Source organism: Sciurus carolinensis, chromosome 15, assembly GCF_902686445.1.
Source record: "Sciurus carolinensis chromosome 15, mSciCar1.2, whole genome shotgun sequence".
Lineage (NCBI taxonomy): Eukaryota > Metazoa > Chordata > Mammalia > Rodentia > Sciuridae > Sciurus > Sciurus carolinensis.
In genome coordinates this window covers 31,389,525-31,406,492 of record NC_062227.1, presented here as the reverse complement: position 1 = coordinate 31,406,492, position 16,968 = coordinate 31,389,525, and the positions used below count along the sequence as shown (strand labels likewise).

At 37.5% G+C, this 16,968-nt stretch overlaps 1 protein-coding gene across 2 annotated transcripts in view; it reads left to right on the top strand.

Moving 5' to 3' along the window:
- Window positions 1-6,620: 6,620 nt before the first annotated feature.
- Window positions 6,621-16,968, top strand: part of Usp14 (ubiquitin specific peptidase 14) — a 42,187-nt gene continuing 31,839 nt past the window's right edge. The window contains exons 1-3 of one of the 2 annotated variants that reach the window (XM_047525896.1): window positions 6,621-6,805; window positions 12,707-12,852; window positions 15,239-15,271. In XM_047525896.1, coding sequence (XP_047381852.1) covers window positions 6,790-6,805; window positions 12,707-12,852; window positions 15,239-15,271 — 195 coding nt within the window. In that variant the 5' untranslated portion in view covers window positions 6,621-6,789. Of the gene's footprint in view, window positions 6,806-9,183; window positions 9,202-12,706; window positions 12,853-15,238; window positions 15,272-16,968 lie in introns of those variants that run through there. The other variant, XM_047525897.1, reaches the window with a different exon arrangement.

Here is a 16,968-nt window from a genome sequence, read left to right as displayed (position 1 = left end):
ACTGTAACCTCCTGGAATGTAGGGTCCATGAATATATAACCAAGGCATAATTGATGAGTTAATAAATTTGATTGCTTTGGGATTTTGCATTTTCTGTATTTCTCTAGAGTTCTCTTACCCCAACTGCCTTGCATTCACTTCAGTGTCTTTCTTTTTCGAAATTACTTTCACTAAAACCCTTAATCCATTCATGCAGTAAATATATAGATTGCCTATTCCATGCAGGGTCTGTGCCAGGCCCAGGGGGCACAGAGATGAACAAGATAAACTCAAGTCTCTGTTCAGATGTGAAGCAGATAGTAAACAGATAACAATCTAGTTATTAAAGTGCTTCAGAGCACAATTTGATCCTGGATTATCTAATTGTATTGTCAAATATTTCTGAAGGAGATGCAAGAAAGTATTCATAATTCTAAATGGAAGGATTAAAATATAACTGCTATTGCTGGGTACAATGGCACACACTTTTAATCCTATGTAATCCCACATTCTTGTAATCTCAAGAGGTTGAAGCAAGTTTGAGGTCAGCCTTAGCAGTTTAGTAAGATCCTGTCTTAAAATAAAAGATTAAAAAAAATCATATATATATGTGTGTATATATATATATATATATATGCTATGTATACACATTAAAACATTAAGTATTAAATGCTAAAGATACTAACTACTGCCAGGCATCGTGGTGCATGCCTGTAATCCCTCCAGCTACTCTGGAGACTGAGGCAGGAGAATCTTAAGTGGGCTAGGGATATACCTCAGTGGTAGAGTGCTTGCCTAGCATGTGCAAACACCTGGGTTCAATGGTAAGTAAAAGAAAATAAAAAGTAATATTAAATGTTAAAAGTTATTAAATATTGAAAGATAGAAGACAATTAAATGTTATCGTAATTCCTTGAAATTTGGATTTCAAAAATTCAAGTGTTTTTTTTTTTTTTGTTTTTTTTTCTGGTGCTGGAGATCAACCAGATCCCTGTGTGTGCTGGGACATGATGCTCTACAGAGTAACTAAACATTGCATTCAAACTTCAGTTGCTTAAAGAGACAGAAAAACTTTCAAGTTAGTAAGGCTTAGACATGTATCAAGGACATGAGATGTAAGTGGAGAGAAATTAGGCAGACCTTCCAAGGTAGGAGTGGGGAGCCACAAAGAGAAGGCAAGCACAGTATTGTCATTTCTTGGTGTCTGAGTGGAAATGGTTCCAGGAACCCCTCCAGACACCAAAATCTTCCCATGCTCAAACCCCTTATAAAAAGTGGCACAGTATTTGCATAGAATCTATACACATCTTCCCATGTAGTTTAAATCATCTCTAGATTACTTATTATGACTAATATAATGTCAATGTTATATAAACAGTTGTTATACTGTATTATTTAGGGAATAATATCCAGGAAAAAAGTTTCTACATGGTCAGTAGTCACAATTTAAAAATTTTTTCTTTTATCTGTGGTTGGCTAAATATATACACATGGAATCTGTCGATACAGAGGAATGACTGTATATTCAAACATCATGTGATTTATTTTGTTTGTTTTGTAGCACTGGGTATTGAACCCAGAGTCTCATTCATGCTAGACAAGCACTCTAACACTAAGGTACATCCCTGACCCTTTCTAAACTATTTTGAGACAGGGTCTGGTTAAATTGCCCAGGATGACCTTGAACTTGCAATCTTCCAGTTTCAGTCTCCTGAGTCCCTCCTAGGTTTATATGTATGTGCTGTCATGTCTGACTTAAACATTATTGATTTTAGCTGAAATGGTATCCAGAGGAAAGTATTAAGCATAAGGCAGAACAGTTTATTTATGTCCAGTTGTGAAGATTTTTGTTTTTTAAAAGAAACTTTGAGGGCAAGGAATACAAATCAGATATGTTTAGTTTCAATAAAAAACTGTGGGAATTGAACTTAATCTGGAAGGTAAGTATGTAAAAATATGGGGCTGGGGCTGGGGTTGTGGCTCAGTGGTAGAGCACTTGTCTAGCATGTGTGAGGCACTGGGTTTGATTCTCAGCACCACATATAAATAAATGAATAAAATAAGGTCTATCAACATTTAAAAAATACGTAGAAATACAAGTGCATCTGTTATTTGTTCTGTTCTGAGTCAACTCTATCTGGTTATTATTCTTGACGTAATATGCACTTTAAATCTTAAAACCCTGAGCAACAGACATTATCATGTTCATTTTTTAGTTGAGAAAACTAAACAACCAGGAAATTTGTCAATTGTTTTAGGGAAAACATAAATTTGAAGATTATTCACAAAAGAAACCAACAGTTGCATAGCAGAGACTGTTGGTTTTCTACCAAAATGAACTGTCTCCTTCTTGTATAATAATAAGGTTGAAGCTCCTGTGCTATGTCTTATTTCCCAGGCTTCCATGTAGCCAAGCATGGCCATGTATCTTTTTTTCACCAATGAAATGTGAATGGGAATGACTTGTAAACATTACTCTAGTTCTTGCTTAAAAGGAAATTGTTGCCTTGTATCCCTTCCCCACCTTCTATTTCTTCTTTCTGTGAGCTGAAACCTGGATGTGCCTGCAACCATCTTCAACCAAGAAGAAAAAACAAGTCGCTTAACACCTTGCTACTCAAAAAGGTCATTTTTGGACTATGAATATTAGTGTCTTCTGAGAGCTCATTAGTGTTTTAGACTCTAACCAAAACCTGTGGAATCAGAATCTGCATTTTAACAAGATCCCAGGTGATTTGAGTTTACATTCAACTTCGAGAAGCACTTCTGCAGCAGGTAGTGGAGCAGTGTCATGGACGGAAGGAATGATGGTCCATGAACAACCTTGCCCTTGCTCTCCCCTGACTCCTCCATAACCTTCTAGCTTCTGTAAGCCATGGAATCTTGAGGCCTCTTTATTATAACAGCGTACATTCACTTGATATAATCTGCATCATCTGTTGACCCCCAAATAGGTTTTGCATCAATTTATGAAATACTGACCATATTTTTAAAAAGTTCTGTAAGTTGTTCTAGGTCATTTCTCTCTCTCTCCCCCACTTCATGTATCTATGCAGACACACACACACATTTTGAGGATCCTAAATTACTTAAGGCTGGGATCTTTTCCTAAAAAATCTTGTAGTTTAATAAAGAGCAACCTAGGAACATTAGAACGTTACATGATATAAGAAAGTACAGGGGATGTTTACTATTTTTATTTATTTATGATAGCCTTTGGTGGACAGAATAATACTTCCGAAAACATGCCTGTGTCCTAATCTCTTGAACCTGTGAATGATACCTTCCAAAAGGGACTTGGTGATGTGGTTAAGATGAGAAGATTATCTTCGATTATCCAGGTGGGGCCAATGTAATCACAAGGGACCTCATAAAGAGAGAGGCAGTGGTCAGAGAAGTAACTGCCAAAGTTGGAGAGATACCATTGCAAGGACAGAGCCAGGAGTTGAGGAATATGGACAGCCTCTAGCATGTGGAAAAGGTAAGGTACAAATTCTCCTCTAGAGCCTTCAGAAAGGATGCAGACTCAACACATTAAGGTTAAGACCATTCTTGGACCTCTCATCACCAGAGCTGTGGGATGATTAAATTTGTACTGTGTTAAGCCACTAAGTTTGTGGTAACTGATTATAGTAGCCAGGGAAAACTAATATATAGCTTTTTTTTTTTTCCATTTTGAATAACCCATGCTCCATCCTCCAATGTGTCTGGGTGGGAGGCTGAGCCTAAAATTTCTTTCACTATAGGTTTATAGGGTAAGGCACATTGGCCAATTACATATTCTTTTTCAGGGCACATCTTGAGGGAGTGATGTAGACACAGGATTAGAAAGGTTCAGAGATGGCGACCGGAGTGGCTAGGCTATTTGTGTGACATGATCTTGCCTTTGCTCCCTGTTATCCAACTCCCTTGTCCCTAATCTATTTTCTGTGCCTGTTTCCCTGGCTGTTACATACTCTATATTCTTTTTATCTTTATGTGTGTGAATGTGTGTATATTACTGGGATTGAATGTAGTGGCGCTTTACCACCAAACACATCCCCAACCCTTTAAACATATTTTTTTAAGTTGTAGATGGACACAGTACTTTTATTTTTATGTGGTGCTGAGGATTGAACCCAGTGCTTCACACATACTACAAGTGCTCTACTACTGGGTTATAACCCCAGCCCTTTTTAAAAAATTTTGAAAGGGTCTTGCTACATTGCCCAGGCTGGCCTTGAACTTACGATTTCCTGCCTCAGCGTCCTCCTGAGTAGCTGGGATCACAGCCACCATGCTGGGCTGCTACTATATTTTACCAATCAATTATCTGGTTTCTCCTGTTTCCAGTCAGGTGCTCCAATTAAGAGAATTATGGAGCTAATAGGTGCATGTTTTAATATTCCTACACATTCTTCATCCTATTAGGGTAGGACCTCCGTTTGATTCATTTTGCATCCACAGCTTCTATATTACATATCCTGGACTCATTATATGCAAGTTATAAAAAGAGAAAATAGCTAATAATTTAATTTAATATTCTTGACAGGAAAGGACAATCATAGGAGTAGGCTTTAAGTTTTATCTGAAAGATTTAGCAATAAATGGAGACTTTAAAGTTTCACAGAATTTCTGTTGGCCAGATGAGGACAGGGCATTCTAATCAATAAATCACAGGTAGGTCACTAATAAAAACCCTTCTGAATTTGACTATTTTAATAGCCTTATTTATTTATTCATAAATATGCATGTTGAGATCTTACCAGTATATTCATTATTTAAAGACATCCACCTTACCCAAAAGATTCTATCCATTAAATATAGCTAGACCAGGGCTTATTGCTTTCATCTACAATCCTCTCTGACACAGTGGAAGGCTAGTTTTGCAAATTTCCTTTTTTTTCTTTTGGTACCAGGAATTGAACTTAGAGGGGCTTAACCACTGAGCCACATCCCCAGCCCTTTTTTAATTTATTTTGAGACAGTGTATTGCTAAGTTACTGAGGGCCTTGATAAGTTGCTGAGGCTGGCCTCAAACTTGCCATCCTCCTGCTTCAGCCTCCTGAGCCCCTGCGATTACAGGTATGCATGAATGTGCCTGGCCCTGCATCTTTCCTTTTATGCTCCCTTTCAGTTGCTAGAATGGTTTCACAGCTTCCCTCTGCAATTTTTTTTTTTTTTTGATTTGTAGGTGGACACAATACAATTTATTTATCTTTATGTGGTGCAGAGGATTGAACCCAGTGCCTTCCACATGCCAGGGGAGCACTGTACCACTGAGCCACAACTCCAGCCCTACTCTGTTTTAAATTTAGCTCAACAGGTCTCCAGAGAGGCTGGAAGAAGTTAGCTGTACCAAAGGAGGGGTGATAGTGCTGAAATCAAACTTGATCTAAGACTCCTTGGTCCTGTATAGAATTACTAAGCTTAAAGTATGTTGCTTTCATGTCCAATTCTCATAGCATCAAATAATACCCAAGTACCTAACAGCCAAGATTCATGTTTAAAATGGTGAGGAAAACACACACATGGAACAAAGAGAAATGTGATTCGAGTTACTAAAGGGAACATTTGGGTGCAATGGGAGAAGAGTTTGAGGATGATTTGCATGTGCACCCTTCCATCTTTGCGTCTCCCTATCAACTTCAACAAGGGGAAGTAAAAACTTTTTCCATAGATGACCTATGCATTATATATTCCACATCACTCCTCCAAAACATTTGGGATTAAATCCAGGGGCCCCTACTGCTGAGCTTCATTTCATTTTTTTATTTTGAAACAGTCTCTCCCTACATTGCCCACACTGACCTTGAACTTGAATTCTCCTGCTTCAACCTCCTGAATAGCTAGAACTACAGGTGTGCACCACCACTCCAGACCTATGCAATGTTTTTAAAGATGTCTTTTAGAGAAATATATTAGCAGACATTTGCAAAACAGGCAATAAAGCTACCCATAGCTTGTTACTTTTTTGTGGTTAACACCCAACAAAATCCCTCGCCAAGTCTTTACTGTTATAACAACTATAAGTTATATAATTAATATCATAAATGTCATAATAATTATTGCACACTGTGCTAAGTATCTTCTGTACATAACCTAATTCAATCGTGGTAGCAATCTTAATGTAGATAGTATCATTTCCATTATATAGGTAAACGAAGGCTCAGAGTCATACAGCTAGTAAGAGATAGGATTTAAAATAAGTCTGATTGTATAATCACTAATTTTATGTACTTAATCACAACGCTCAATACATTTTAGCCCCCTTAATAAATAAGATCCATTGCCAGCTCTTCAGCTGGATACGTGAACAACAACAACAAAAGATCTCTGATTATAATGACCCTCTGTTTTTAAAATAGGGAAAAGTCACTTTTTAAAAAAAGACAGCCAGGAATACTCCAGATTCCCAACCAACTTGCCGGGCGCGCGGGGACGCGCCTGCAGCACGAGGTCAGAGGACCGGGTTGGGGGACGTTCAGGGCGCACGCGCGCACCTGCCTCCGCGGCTCCAGCCTGCTGCCCACGGCCCCGCCCCTGCCTCGCTCCGCCCGTCCGTCTCCCGCCCACCCCGCCTCTAGCCACCCTCCAGGCCCCGCCCTGCCCTCCCTGCCGCGTCTCCTCCCGCAGTCACTCTGTTGGCGAACTGCGTGCTGCTGCGTCATCGCCAGTGGCCGGTTTGAATGAGACTCGTCGCACCCGAGCCGCCACCACCACCGCGCCTCCACCTCCGCCGCCTTCACAAGCTTCTTCTGGTCCCTTTCCCTGCGCGGTCCTTGCCAGGCCCAGCCCTCCTACGCCGCCACCTCCCAGTGCACCCCCGCCATGCCGCTGTACTCCGGTGAGCTGCCTCCTCGCCTCCTATCGCACTCTCGTGGCGGACGCTTAGGCCTCCACGTAGGCCTAGCCTGCAGAGGCGGGCGCGGGGCACGGACTGGGGGAGCGCCAGGGTGGGGTGCGCGAGGTGGCTGCAGAGCGGGACGACCCTGGCACCTTCCCCTCCCTGTTGGCGCCGGCGACTTGCCACGCGTGGGAGCCGCCTGCTGGGTGGGATGGGAGCGGGAGTAGAGATGGGAAGCTTCTCCGAGTCATGACTTTGCAGAATAGTTTGTCGCTGTGCTGGTGTGCTGGGGAAGGTGAGGGTGTGTCCTGGGGTGCCGGGGACCGGGTTGCAGGTGCAGTGTTATTCCTGTGGGCTTCTTGGTGGCAGCTGTGGAAGGAAGCGGGGAAAGAGGGTAGGGATGGAGGGACTTGGGATGTAAGGGTAGCCTTCATTCTCCTTGAGGTTGATAGCTGTCTTTGCTCACCCCTTGCTGCCTTTTGGCTCAACCACCCCTGCTCACTCCTTGCTGCCTTTTGCCCCAGCCGCCCCCTTATACCCATTTCAGTTCTATTCGGTGCCAGATTGAAAACCTATGTATTTACTTCTTCGTTTTCGTTTCATCATACATTGTACTGGACTTCTGTAACCGAAGTCTGGTGTTCGCTTTGAGAGGTAGATGAATGTAAATATTCGCCGGCGTTTTCGATTGGCATTTGACAGGGATCCTTTACTTGATAGCTGTCTAATGTATTGACCAGGAATCACATTTTTACTTAATGGACCTACTGTTTTCCAGTCTTTTTCAAAATGGCACCTAACATGTGTATAGTGGACCTAATTAGCTATGGATATGTGATTCATTAACTGACCCTGACTTGACTGTGTCATAATTCCTTTAAGATTCAGGATTTTCAGTAAATCAAAAGAATACTATTTAATCTTATTTAATCCGTAGGTGGATTCTTGATGGTCTAGAATTTTGAATCCAATGCTTTAATGATGATTGCCCAACCCTGTTCTAAAGCCACAGCTTGAAATATCCTATCTTGAAATGGGATGTTAATATTAAATTGAGGGGGCATTAACTAAGTAATGGTTGATAAAGAAGGCTACCTATTACACACTAGTAGGTTCATAGACATACAACAAAAGCAATCTTTCTCTTTATTCCTGCAAAAAATGCCACCATAGTTTCTTTTTTAAAAAAATTATTTTTTACAGACTGCATTTTGATTCATTGTACACAAATGGGATACATCATTTTGTTTCTATGGTTGTACATGATGAAGATTCATACCATCTGTGTAATCATACATGTACAGAGGGTAATGATGTCTCTCATTCCATGATTTTTCATACCCCTCCTCCCTCTCATTTCCTTCTACATAACTAAAGTTCCTCCGTTCTTTTCTCACTCCCCACCCCCATTATATAACATCCTCCACTTATCAAGGAAAACATTCGGCCTTTGGTTTTTTGGGATTGGCTTATTTCACTTAGCTTGATATTCTCCAATTCCTCCATTTATTTGCAAATGCCATAATATTCTTTATGGCTAAATAATATTCCTTTGTGTATATATACCACATTTTCTTTATCCATTCATCTGCTGAAGGGCATCTAAGTTGGTTCCACAATCTAGCTATTGTGAGTTGAGCTGCTATAAACACTGATGTGGCTGTGTTACTGTAGTATGCTGATTTTAAGTCCTTTGGGTATAAACGGAGGAGTGGGATAGCTGGGTCAAAAGATGGGTCCATTCCAAGTTTTCCGAGGATTCTCCACACTGCTTTCCCGAGTGGCTGCACCAATTTGCAACTCTACCAGTGATGTAAAAGTGTGCCTGTTTCTCTACATCCATGCCAGCCACCATAGTTTCTAACTTAAAAATTTAGTTCTTGTGTACAGCCAGAGAAAAGATAGTTGTACCCCATTTGTGTACAATGAATCAAAATGAAAAAAGTGAAAAAAATGTTACAAACTGAAAAAAAAAATTTAGTTCTGTCTTAAATATTTAATTAGATCTTTTTCTCATTTCCAACATGTAGGTACTGAAGTAGATTTCTAAAGTCCCTTCCACTGACATCTCCTTGTTGAGAGTCTGTATTTTCAAGGTCAGCAAAATGTCTTATATTAAAATGAAGAGAAGTTTTAAGTACGATTCCTTAAGTTTTACTATCTAGATTCTTAAATGGTTAAGGATAAGTACAGTAAAGATTATTGAACACCCAACATGAGCTGGGTTTTTATTTTTTGTTTTTTGTTCGTTTTTTTTTTCAAATTTTATTAGAGATGGGGTCTCACTAAGTTGCTTAGGGCCCCCCCTAAGTTGCTAAGGCTGGCTTCTTATGATACTCTTGCATCTGCCTCATGAGCTGCTGGGATTACAGGCGTGTGCCGCAGTACTCCGTGATGTGAGTTGGGGTTTTATATTTGTTGCCTTGTTTTAATCTTCAACATAATCCTGTGTTATTTGTCTGATTTCCCTTTTATGGATAAGTAAAGAGTTTAAGAAGGCCACTCATGGCTGGTGATACAACTAAATAAATTTTAGATATGTTCTTCTGGTTGGTCTGTCTTTCTCAACTCAAGTCTTGTGCACACTAGGCCAGCATTCTATCATTGACCTAAGTCCTCAGCCTCAGGCTCCCAAGTAGCTGGGTTGCAGGTGTGTGCCACTAGGCCTGGCAGTTTCTAATATTAATATTATTATTTTTTAATATATTTTTTGGTTGTAGATGAACTTTTATTTTTATTTGTTTTTATGTGGTGCTGAGACTCAAACCCAGTGCCTCACACATGCTAGGTAAGTGCTGTACCACTGAGCCACAACTCCAACCTTCTAATCTTATTTTGATTTAGTCCTATATCATCTTTAGCTTGGCCTGTTGTCTTTTTTTTTTTTCCTGGTGGTGCTGTGGATTGAACCCAGAGCCTCATGCATGCTAGGCAAGTGTTCCACCACCAAGCTACATCCCCAGACCTTTTTTTTTTTAAAGACAGAGTCTTGCTAAATTATCTGGTCTGACCTCAACCTTGAAATCCTTTTACCTCAGCCTCCCAAGTATCTTGGGATTACAGGCATGTGCCACTGCACCTATGTTTCTTTTAAAATTTTTTTTCGGTTGTTGGGGAACAAACCCAGGGCCTTGAACATCCTAAGTAGGCTCTCTACCTCTGAGCTACATCTCCAGTCCCCTGTTGTCTTATTTCGGTTTAACTTAGTGATTATAGTTATACCACCTCCAAATCCATTTTCCCTGCTGCTACTAAAGTAATTTAGTAATATGCAAACTAGACCAAGATGGCCTTTATGAAAGTCTTTTAGGAATTACACATTGTCTACAACATAGAGCTCACATGTATGTTTTAGTATGATTTACATATCTTCCTGACTTGAGCTTAGCCAGCTTCCAGTTTAATCTGCTGTTTTCCCTTCACTTGAGATTTTTTTACATTTTGGAAAGCACCATATTGCTCTATGCTGTTGAATGGTTATCTTGTCTTGTAGGAATACTGTTTTATTCTGATTAACTCCAAATTTTTTTCTGATAGTCATCCAGGTGTGGTGGCACACGTCTGTAATTCCGGAGACTTTGGAGACTGAGGCAGGAAGATCAAGGTCAGCCTCAGCAAATTAGTGAGGCCCTAAGTGACTTAGTGAGACCATACCTCAAAATAAAAAATAAAAAAAAGGACTGGAGTTGTGGCTTAATGATTAAGCACCCCTGGGTTCAGTCCCCAGTATCAAAAAAAAAAAAGTTGATGGTCATAATTCTAAAAGTTAGTAGTTCCTGTAAGAAATCCTTTCTTGCTCATGAAGCATTCCTCTGTTTCCTATAGCCTTTATAATACATAATAATATATTTTGTGATTTATATTATATAATTATTATTAGTTGGTCAGTTTGACTATCATCAAGTTAATAGAACTGGAATTATGTTTTTAATTTCTGATTCCACATGTTGGAAATCAGACAATTATTAGTTTTGAGATTCTCCATTTTTTTAAGATATAAAATTTTTAATGGAATTAATGTGTGTCCTTTAGTTTATTATTACTTATTTTAAAATTAGCTATTTTATGAGACTGACCAAGATATTTTTATTGTATTAAAATATGTGTAACGAAATTTACTATCTTAACTTTTTTTTTTTTTTTTTTTTGAGACAGGTCTGGCTGTTGCCCTTCTGTGTCAGCTTCCTAAGTTCCCAAGACTACAGGCATCAGCCATAGTGCCCAGCAACTATCTTAACCGTTTTTTATATGCATAGTTTTGCGTCACTAAGAACATTAACATTTTTGCATAACCACCATCATTACCATCTCTCTCCAAAACTTTATTCTAACAGTGAAACTCTGTACCCATTAAATAAATGTTCCCGTTTCTTCTTACTGTAGTTGATGTCAGTGGATATTCTCTTCTTTTCTTTATGAATTTGACTACTGTGGGTACCTCATATATGTGGAACCACATAGTATTTGTCTTTTTGACTGGTTTATTTCACTTAACACAGTGTTTCCAAGATTCATCCATGTTGTAGTATATGTAAAAATTTCATAAGGCTGAATACCATTCCAGAGTGGGTTGTTGTGAATAATGCTGCTATGAACATGAGTGTACAGTTACCTGTTTTGAGTCCCTGCTTTCCATACTTCTGGGTAGTTGAATATCTTAATTCTGAGTTTGAATTCTTTTTTTTTTTTGAAGAAATGCCCTATTGTTTCCCACAGAGTCTGCCATTTCAGACTTCCATCAGTAGTGTACGTGGGTTACAATTTTTCCACATCCTCACTAGCACTTGTTATGTTTAAAAAAAAAAGTTTAAAAAAATCCACCAATAAAAGCCATCCTTATTGGCTGTGATATGGAATTTTTATGTATTTTTTAGTGATTTAAGTATATTTATAGATTCTTCTTAATATTTGAGCATTTTTTGCTCAGGAACAATACCTATAATCCGTGGCCTGTTCTCAGTGTACTTTATTCCCCCAAGATTTTTTTTCTCCTATTAAACTGTCTAATCTTTCTTTGCTTTTGTTCCAGCAGTATGTATTGATTCAAATGATTCTTTGAATAAACACTTCATGAAGTCTGTGAACCTTTTTATTCTGGGAAATTGTTCAGTTTATGTGAAGAGAGATCCACTTCAGTCTGCAGAGGTTGCTGGAGTAGAATTTAAAAGACGTGGATATTTCTTGTAGTTGTTGCTGCAGAACCGAATATTGAACCTGGGGGTGCTGTAGCACTCAGCTATGTCCTCGGCCCTTATTTTTTATTTTGAGACAAGCTCTCCCAAATTCTCCCAGGCGGGCCTCGAACTTGGGATCTTTCTGCCTTAGCCAGTCAAGCAGCCGCAATTACAGGCATGTACCACTGTGCCTGGAAAGACTTGTGTATTTACTAATTTTGTGATACTAGTCAATAAGTCAATTTAAGTCTCTTGTTCTTTATTTACATAATGAATGAGAAGTTAAATTAGAGCCAGTAAAACTTTATTCACGTTATACTGCATGCATATCTTTCTTGATTAGGTAGATATTATGAGCATAAAAAGATGAAAGGGCATAGTTTGACTTTCAAGAACTATCCCCATAGGTGATCCCAAAGGGTTTTCTAAATTTGAAACCTTTTTTTTTTTTTGTTACTGGGGATTGAACTCATGGGTACATAACTAACCACTGAACCACATCCCCAGACCTGTTCCATGCCTTTTAAAAATATTTATTTAGAGGCAGAGGCAGGGTCCTGCTGAGTTGCTTAGGGCCTTGCTTAAATGCTGAAGCAGGATTAGAACTCGCAATCCTGCCTCAACCTCCTGAGCTGCTGGGATTATAGGAGGGTGTCACTGCACCCGGTTTAAATCTGAAATCTTATAAATGAAAAATAAATATGTTTTGTTTTGTTTTTATTTACAGTTACTGTAAAATGGGGAAAGGAAAAATTTGAAGGTGTAGAATTGAATACTGATGAACCTCCAATGGTATTCAAGGCTCAGCTTTTTGCACTGACTGGAGTCCAGCCGGCCAGACAGAAAGTAATGGTGAAAGGAGGAACCTTGAAGGTAAAATTTAGTTGAGATTTTCATTATAAACTATCATTACATAATTAGTGAAAATAGTTAACACTTGGAAATCTCTTTAGTGTTAATATATCATTTAAAATACTTTTTTACTCTCTGAGAATATGTAGTCCTGTGGGTTTAAAGCTCTCCTATTTGCTTATGGGAGGAACTTTGTGCCTGTTTCAAACATATTATGAAAGTATCACTTAAAATTTTATTTTGCAATTAGATAAATTGGGTGTCAGGGGAGTGGGATATTTTTTTATTATTGGTATTGGTATTATTTGACTTTTTTCCCCATGAATACATATTAAAAGTATTTAATTTTGTTTAGACCAATATAAAATTTATTTCTGTAGTAATTTTATGTTATAGAGATGGAAAATTTTATCTTTTAAAAACATGCAATAATATGAGTAGATTTGTTTTCTTTTTAAAATACTATAAAATGTTTTGTATATGTACTTGAATGTTAAAATTCAAAGTACTTCAACATCTTTACCAAAACCCTGGTTCTGGAATACTAGAAATTAAAAATTTTTTTCCTTTCTTTTTTTCTTTTTTATATCTTACATGTTAAAGAAGAGCCTTTTTTCTCTTGAGAGTAATTGCTAAGACCTATCTAGAGATGAGTAAACATTTTCAAAACACAAGGGAATCTAAGTTTTCCTTTAATTTCTTTGGAATGATCACAGTGACTCTATAGTTAAGAGTTCAATATATCTGCTTCACTGATGAAGGGCCACAAAAAAGATGAGGAGGTATTTTCTATTTTTTAAAAATAAAGAATCATGTGTGTGACTCATTGGCAAAGTGCTTGCTTAGCTTGCACAAGATCCTGGATTCAGTCCCCAAGATTTACCATTTCTTATAAAGTTCTTAAACTTAAAATGACCTTTAGGAAGTTACTGTTCCATTTTAAACGAGTGTCCAAATCGATGATTAGCCATACTAATGAAGTGGAGACAAGCATAGTGAATACTTGGTACTTTCTGTGAAAAGAGGAGTGGACTTTAGATATGGCTTAGTGATAGAGCGCTTGCCTACCACACATGAGGCCCTGGATTTGACCCCCAGCACCACAAAATTTTTAAAAAATTAAAAAGGGAAAAGGAGTAATATGGGACTGACTTTATCTTATGAGGTGAAGGGCTTAGATGTAGTGAGTTAATAAATCTGTGGACCAGGGATGGCATTAAAAAATGTCTTGATTTTTATTTAACACATGATGCAAAAGTTTTTGTAAATTGCCTTATAGATGTGAAATTTAGGACTCAAAAACCATTTGTGGACATGCAGATATTGCAGTTAGTTTGTCTTGAATAGTCTGGTGTACTCTCCTGATATATTTTTAGTTTTTTTTCTTTTTCTTTTCTTTTTTTTTTTTTTTTTTGATGGGAATTGAACCCCCAGATCCTTGTGCATACTATGCAAGTACTTTATCACTGAGCTACATCCCCAGCTCCCTCCTTGTATAATTTATTTTTTAATTTTAAAATTTATTATTATTGTCTGTGGAGGTACTGGAGATTGAACCCAGGACCTTGCATGTGCTAGGCTGGTACTCTATCATTGAACTACATCTCTAGCCCTTTATTTTTTATTTTTTATTTTGAGATAAGGTCTCACTAAGTTGTCCAGGCTGGCTTCAAACCTGTGGTTCTTATGCCTTAACATTCTGAGTAGCTGGGATTATAGATGTGTGCCATCACTCCTGGCCTGCTATAAGTTTTAGTAGCACTTGTGTTTTCAAGAGCCTCCTGGTTTGAATGATAAATTATATAGTCACCTTAGTTACTTAGGCCTTATTTTATAAACAGCTCTTCATATTCTTGTCATATAACTTAGTTATTAATTAGCTCTTCTGGTTCTAAACTTGCAAAACATCAGGATTTGTCATTTGTCATCAAATATTTAGTACTTGCTAAGTGTACTTAAACGTGTTTTTAGTACTTGGTGCTGCCAAGTACTATCTTATATTATGTTACTGTAAGCAATTTAAGCAATCGTTAGACTTCCTTTTAGACTATGTGCTTTAAAATCAGTTTTGGGGTGGTGGTGCAAGAGATTGAACCCAGGGGCATGTTAGCACCGAGCCACATCTCCAGTCATTTATTTTCTTGTTTAGAGACAGGGTCTTGCTGAATTGCCTAGGGCCTTGCTAAGTGCTGAGAATGACATTGAGTTTGTGATCCTCCTGCCTCAGCCTCCTGAGCTGCTGGGATTACAGGCATGCACCACTGTGTCTGGCTTCAAATATTATTTTTGATTGAAGTAATTTTGAATAGAATCCATATGCAGAATAAATTTCATTTTGAGGTAGCTTTTAAAACTTAGTACTTGTGCAGAGATGGTTAAATTTTTTTTTTGTTTGTCTTTGAAACAGGATGATGATTGGGGAAACATCAAAATAAAAAATGTAAGTATTAAGAACACATACTACAATGCAGTAACATAATTATTACACCAAAATTAATTCCAAATAACTTTTAAAATTATGTATATCCATTTATTCCAGCACCCTTTTTTGAAAACACTTTCCTTTTTCCATTGACTTTTGTTAGTTTTTCCTGAAAATCAGTTGTTGGTCTAATTTTGGATTGTTTCCTTGATTCAGTTGATTAAAGTTGTACTTCTACCACATGGTCTTGATTATTAAAACTTTATAATTAAAGTCTTAAAAATTTCCATCTTTTTCTCCTTTTTCAAGAATATTTTAGCTCTTATACATTTACTTATAATTTTAGAGTAAGTATGTTAATGTCTACAAATTGATTACTAGTTTTTTGTTTGAGGCTTCATAAAATCTATACTCAATTTTGGGAGAATGAATGTCTAAATGTTGAATATTAAAATCTTTTTAAATAGTTATGTGTGGTGGCACACACCTGTAATCCAGCAACTTGGGAGGCTTAGGTAGGAGAATTGAAGTTCAAGACCAGCTTCAGTAATTTAGCCAGGTCTTGAAGAATTTAGGTTGACCTTGTCTCAAAGTAAATACAGAGGGCTGGGTATGTAGCTCAGTGGTAAAGTACCTCTGGGTTTGGTCCCTAGTACCAAAAAATAAGTAAATGAATGAATAAGTAAATAAATTCATAATTATGGAATACTTCTTTATTTAGGTTTTTATTTAGTCTTAGTAGGGTTGTAGATTTTTGGTATAGAATCTTTTATGGCTTTTGTTAGATTCTTAGAACAATGTTTCTTTGCAATTGAATGATATTTTTTTAAATGTTTTTTCCAGTGTTTATGACTAGAATGTAAAAAACATTGATTTTCCTAAATTTATTTTCATCCTGTGATTCTATAATTAATTCATTTAATAGTTCCAATAGTTTTTTGGATTTAGATTTGGTGTTTTCTGTGTACATAGGCATATTATCTGAAAATGAGTTTTACTTTTTCCTTTCTAATCTTTATGACTTCTTTTTAAAAGCATTAGTAACATATAATTGATAATCATATGGCTTCTAATTTATTTCCTAACTTCTTCCTAGGACTTCTAATACATTAGTATTGAATAGAAAGTGATGGGAGTGTACATCTTATCTTTTCCTACTTCACAAGATTTAAAATTATGAATGGCCATGGAATTCAGCACTTTTTCTGCTTCTGGTTAAAATGATCATATGATTTTTCTTTTGGTAATTTGGTTAGTCTCACTGATTATCCCCACAACCCCTTCAGCACTGGGGCCTATCCCAGGGCCTGATGCCTGCCAGGCAAGCTCCTCAAACTCCTGGGCTCAAATGATCCTGCTGCCTCAGCCTCTTGAATAGCTGGTATTACAGGTGTGTACCATTGTGCACAACAGTTTTTAAGTGGTAAACCTTTGCATTTTGGGGATGTGCAGTCCTCAGATGTTTTGGTCTCAAGGCCCCTTTGCATACTTAAAAATTATAATTGACCCCAAAGAGTTTTGTATATACATCCATTCATCTATATCATATTAGATGTTAAAGATGAGAAATTTAAAAATATTCATTCATTAAAAAATAATGGGGCTGTGGACATAGCTCAGTGGTAGAATGTGTGCTTCAATCTACAAGGCCTTGGTTTCAATCTACAGTATCATAAATAAATAAATGAATACATACATGTAAAACTAAATTAACA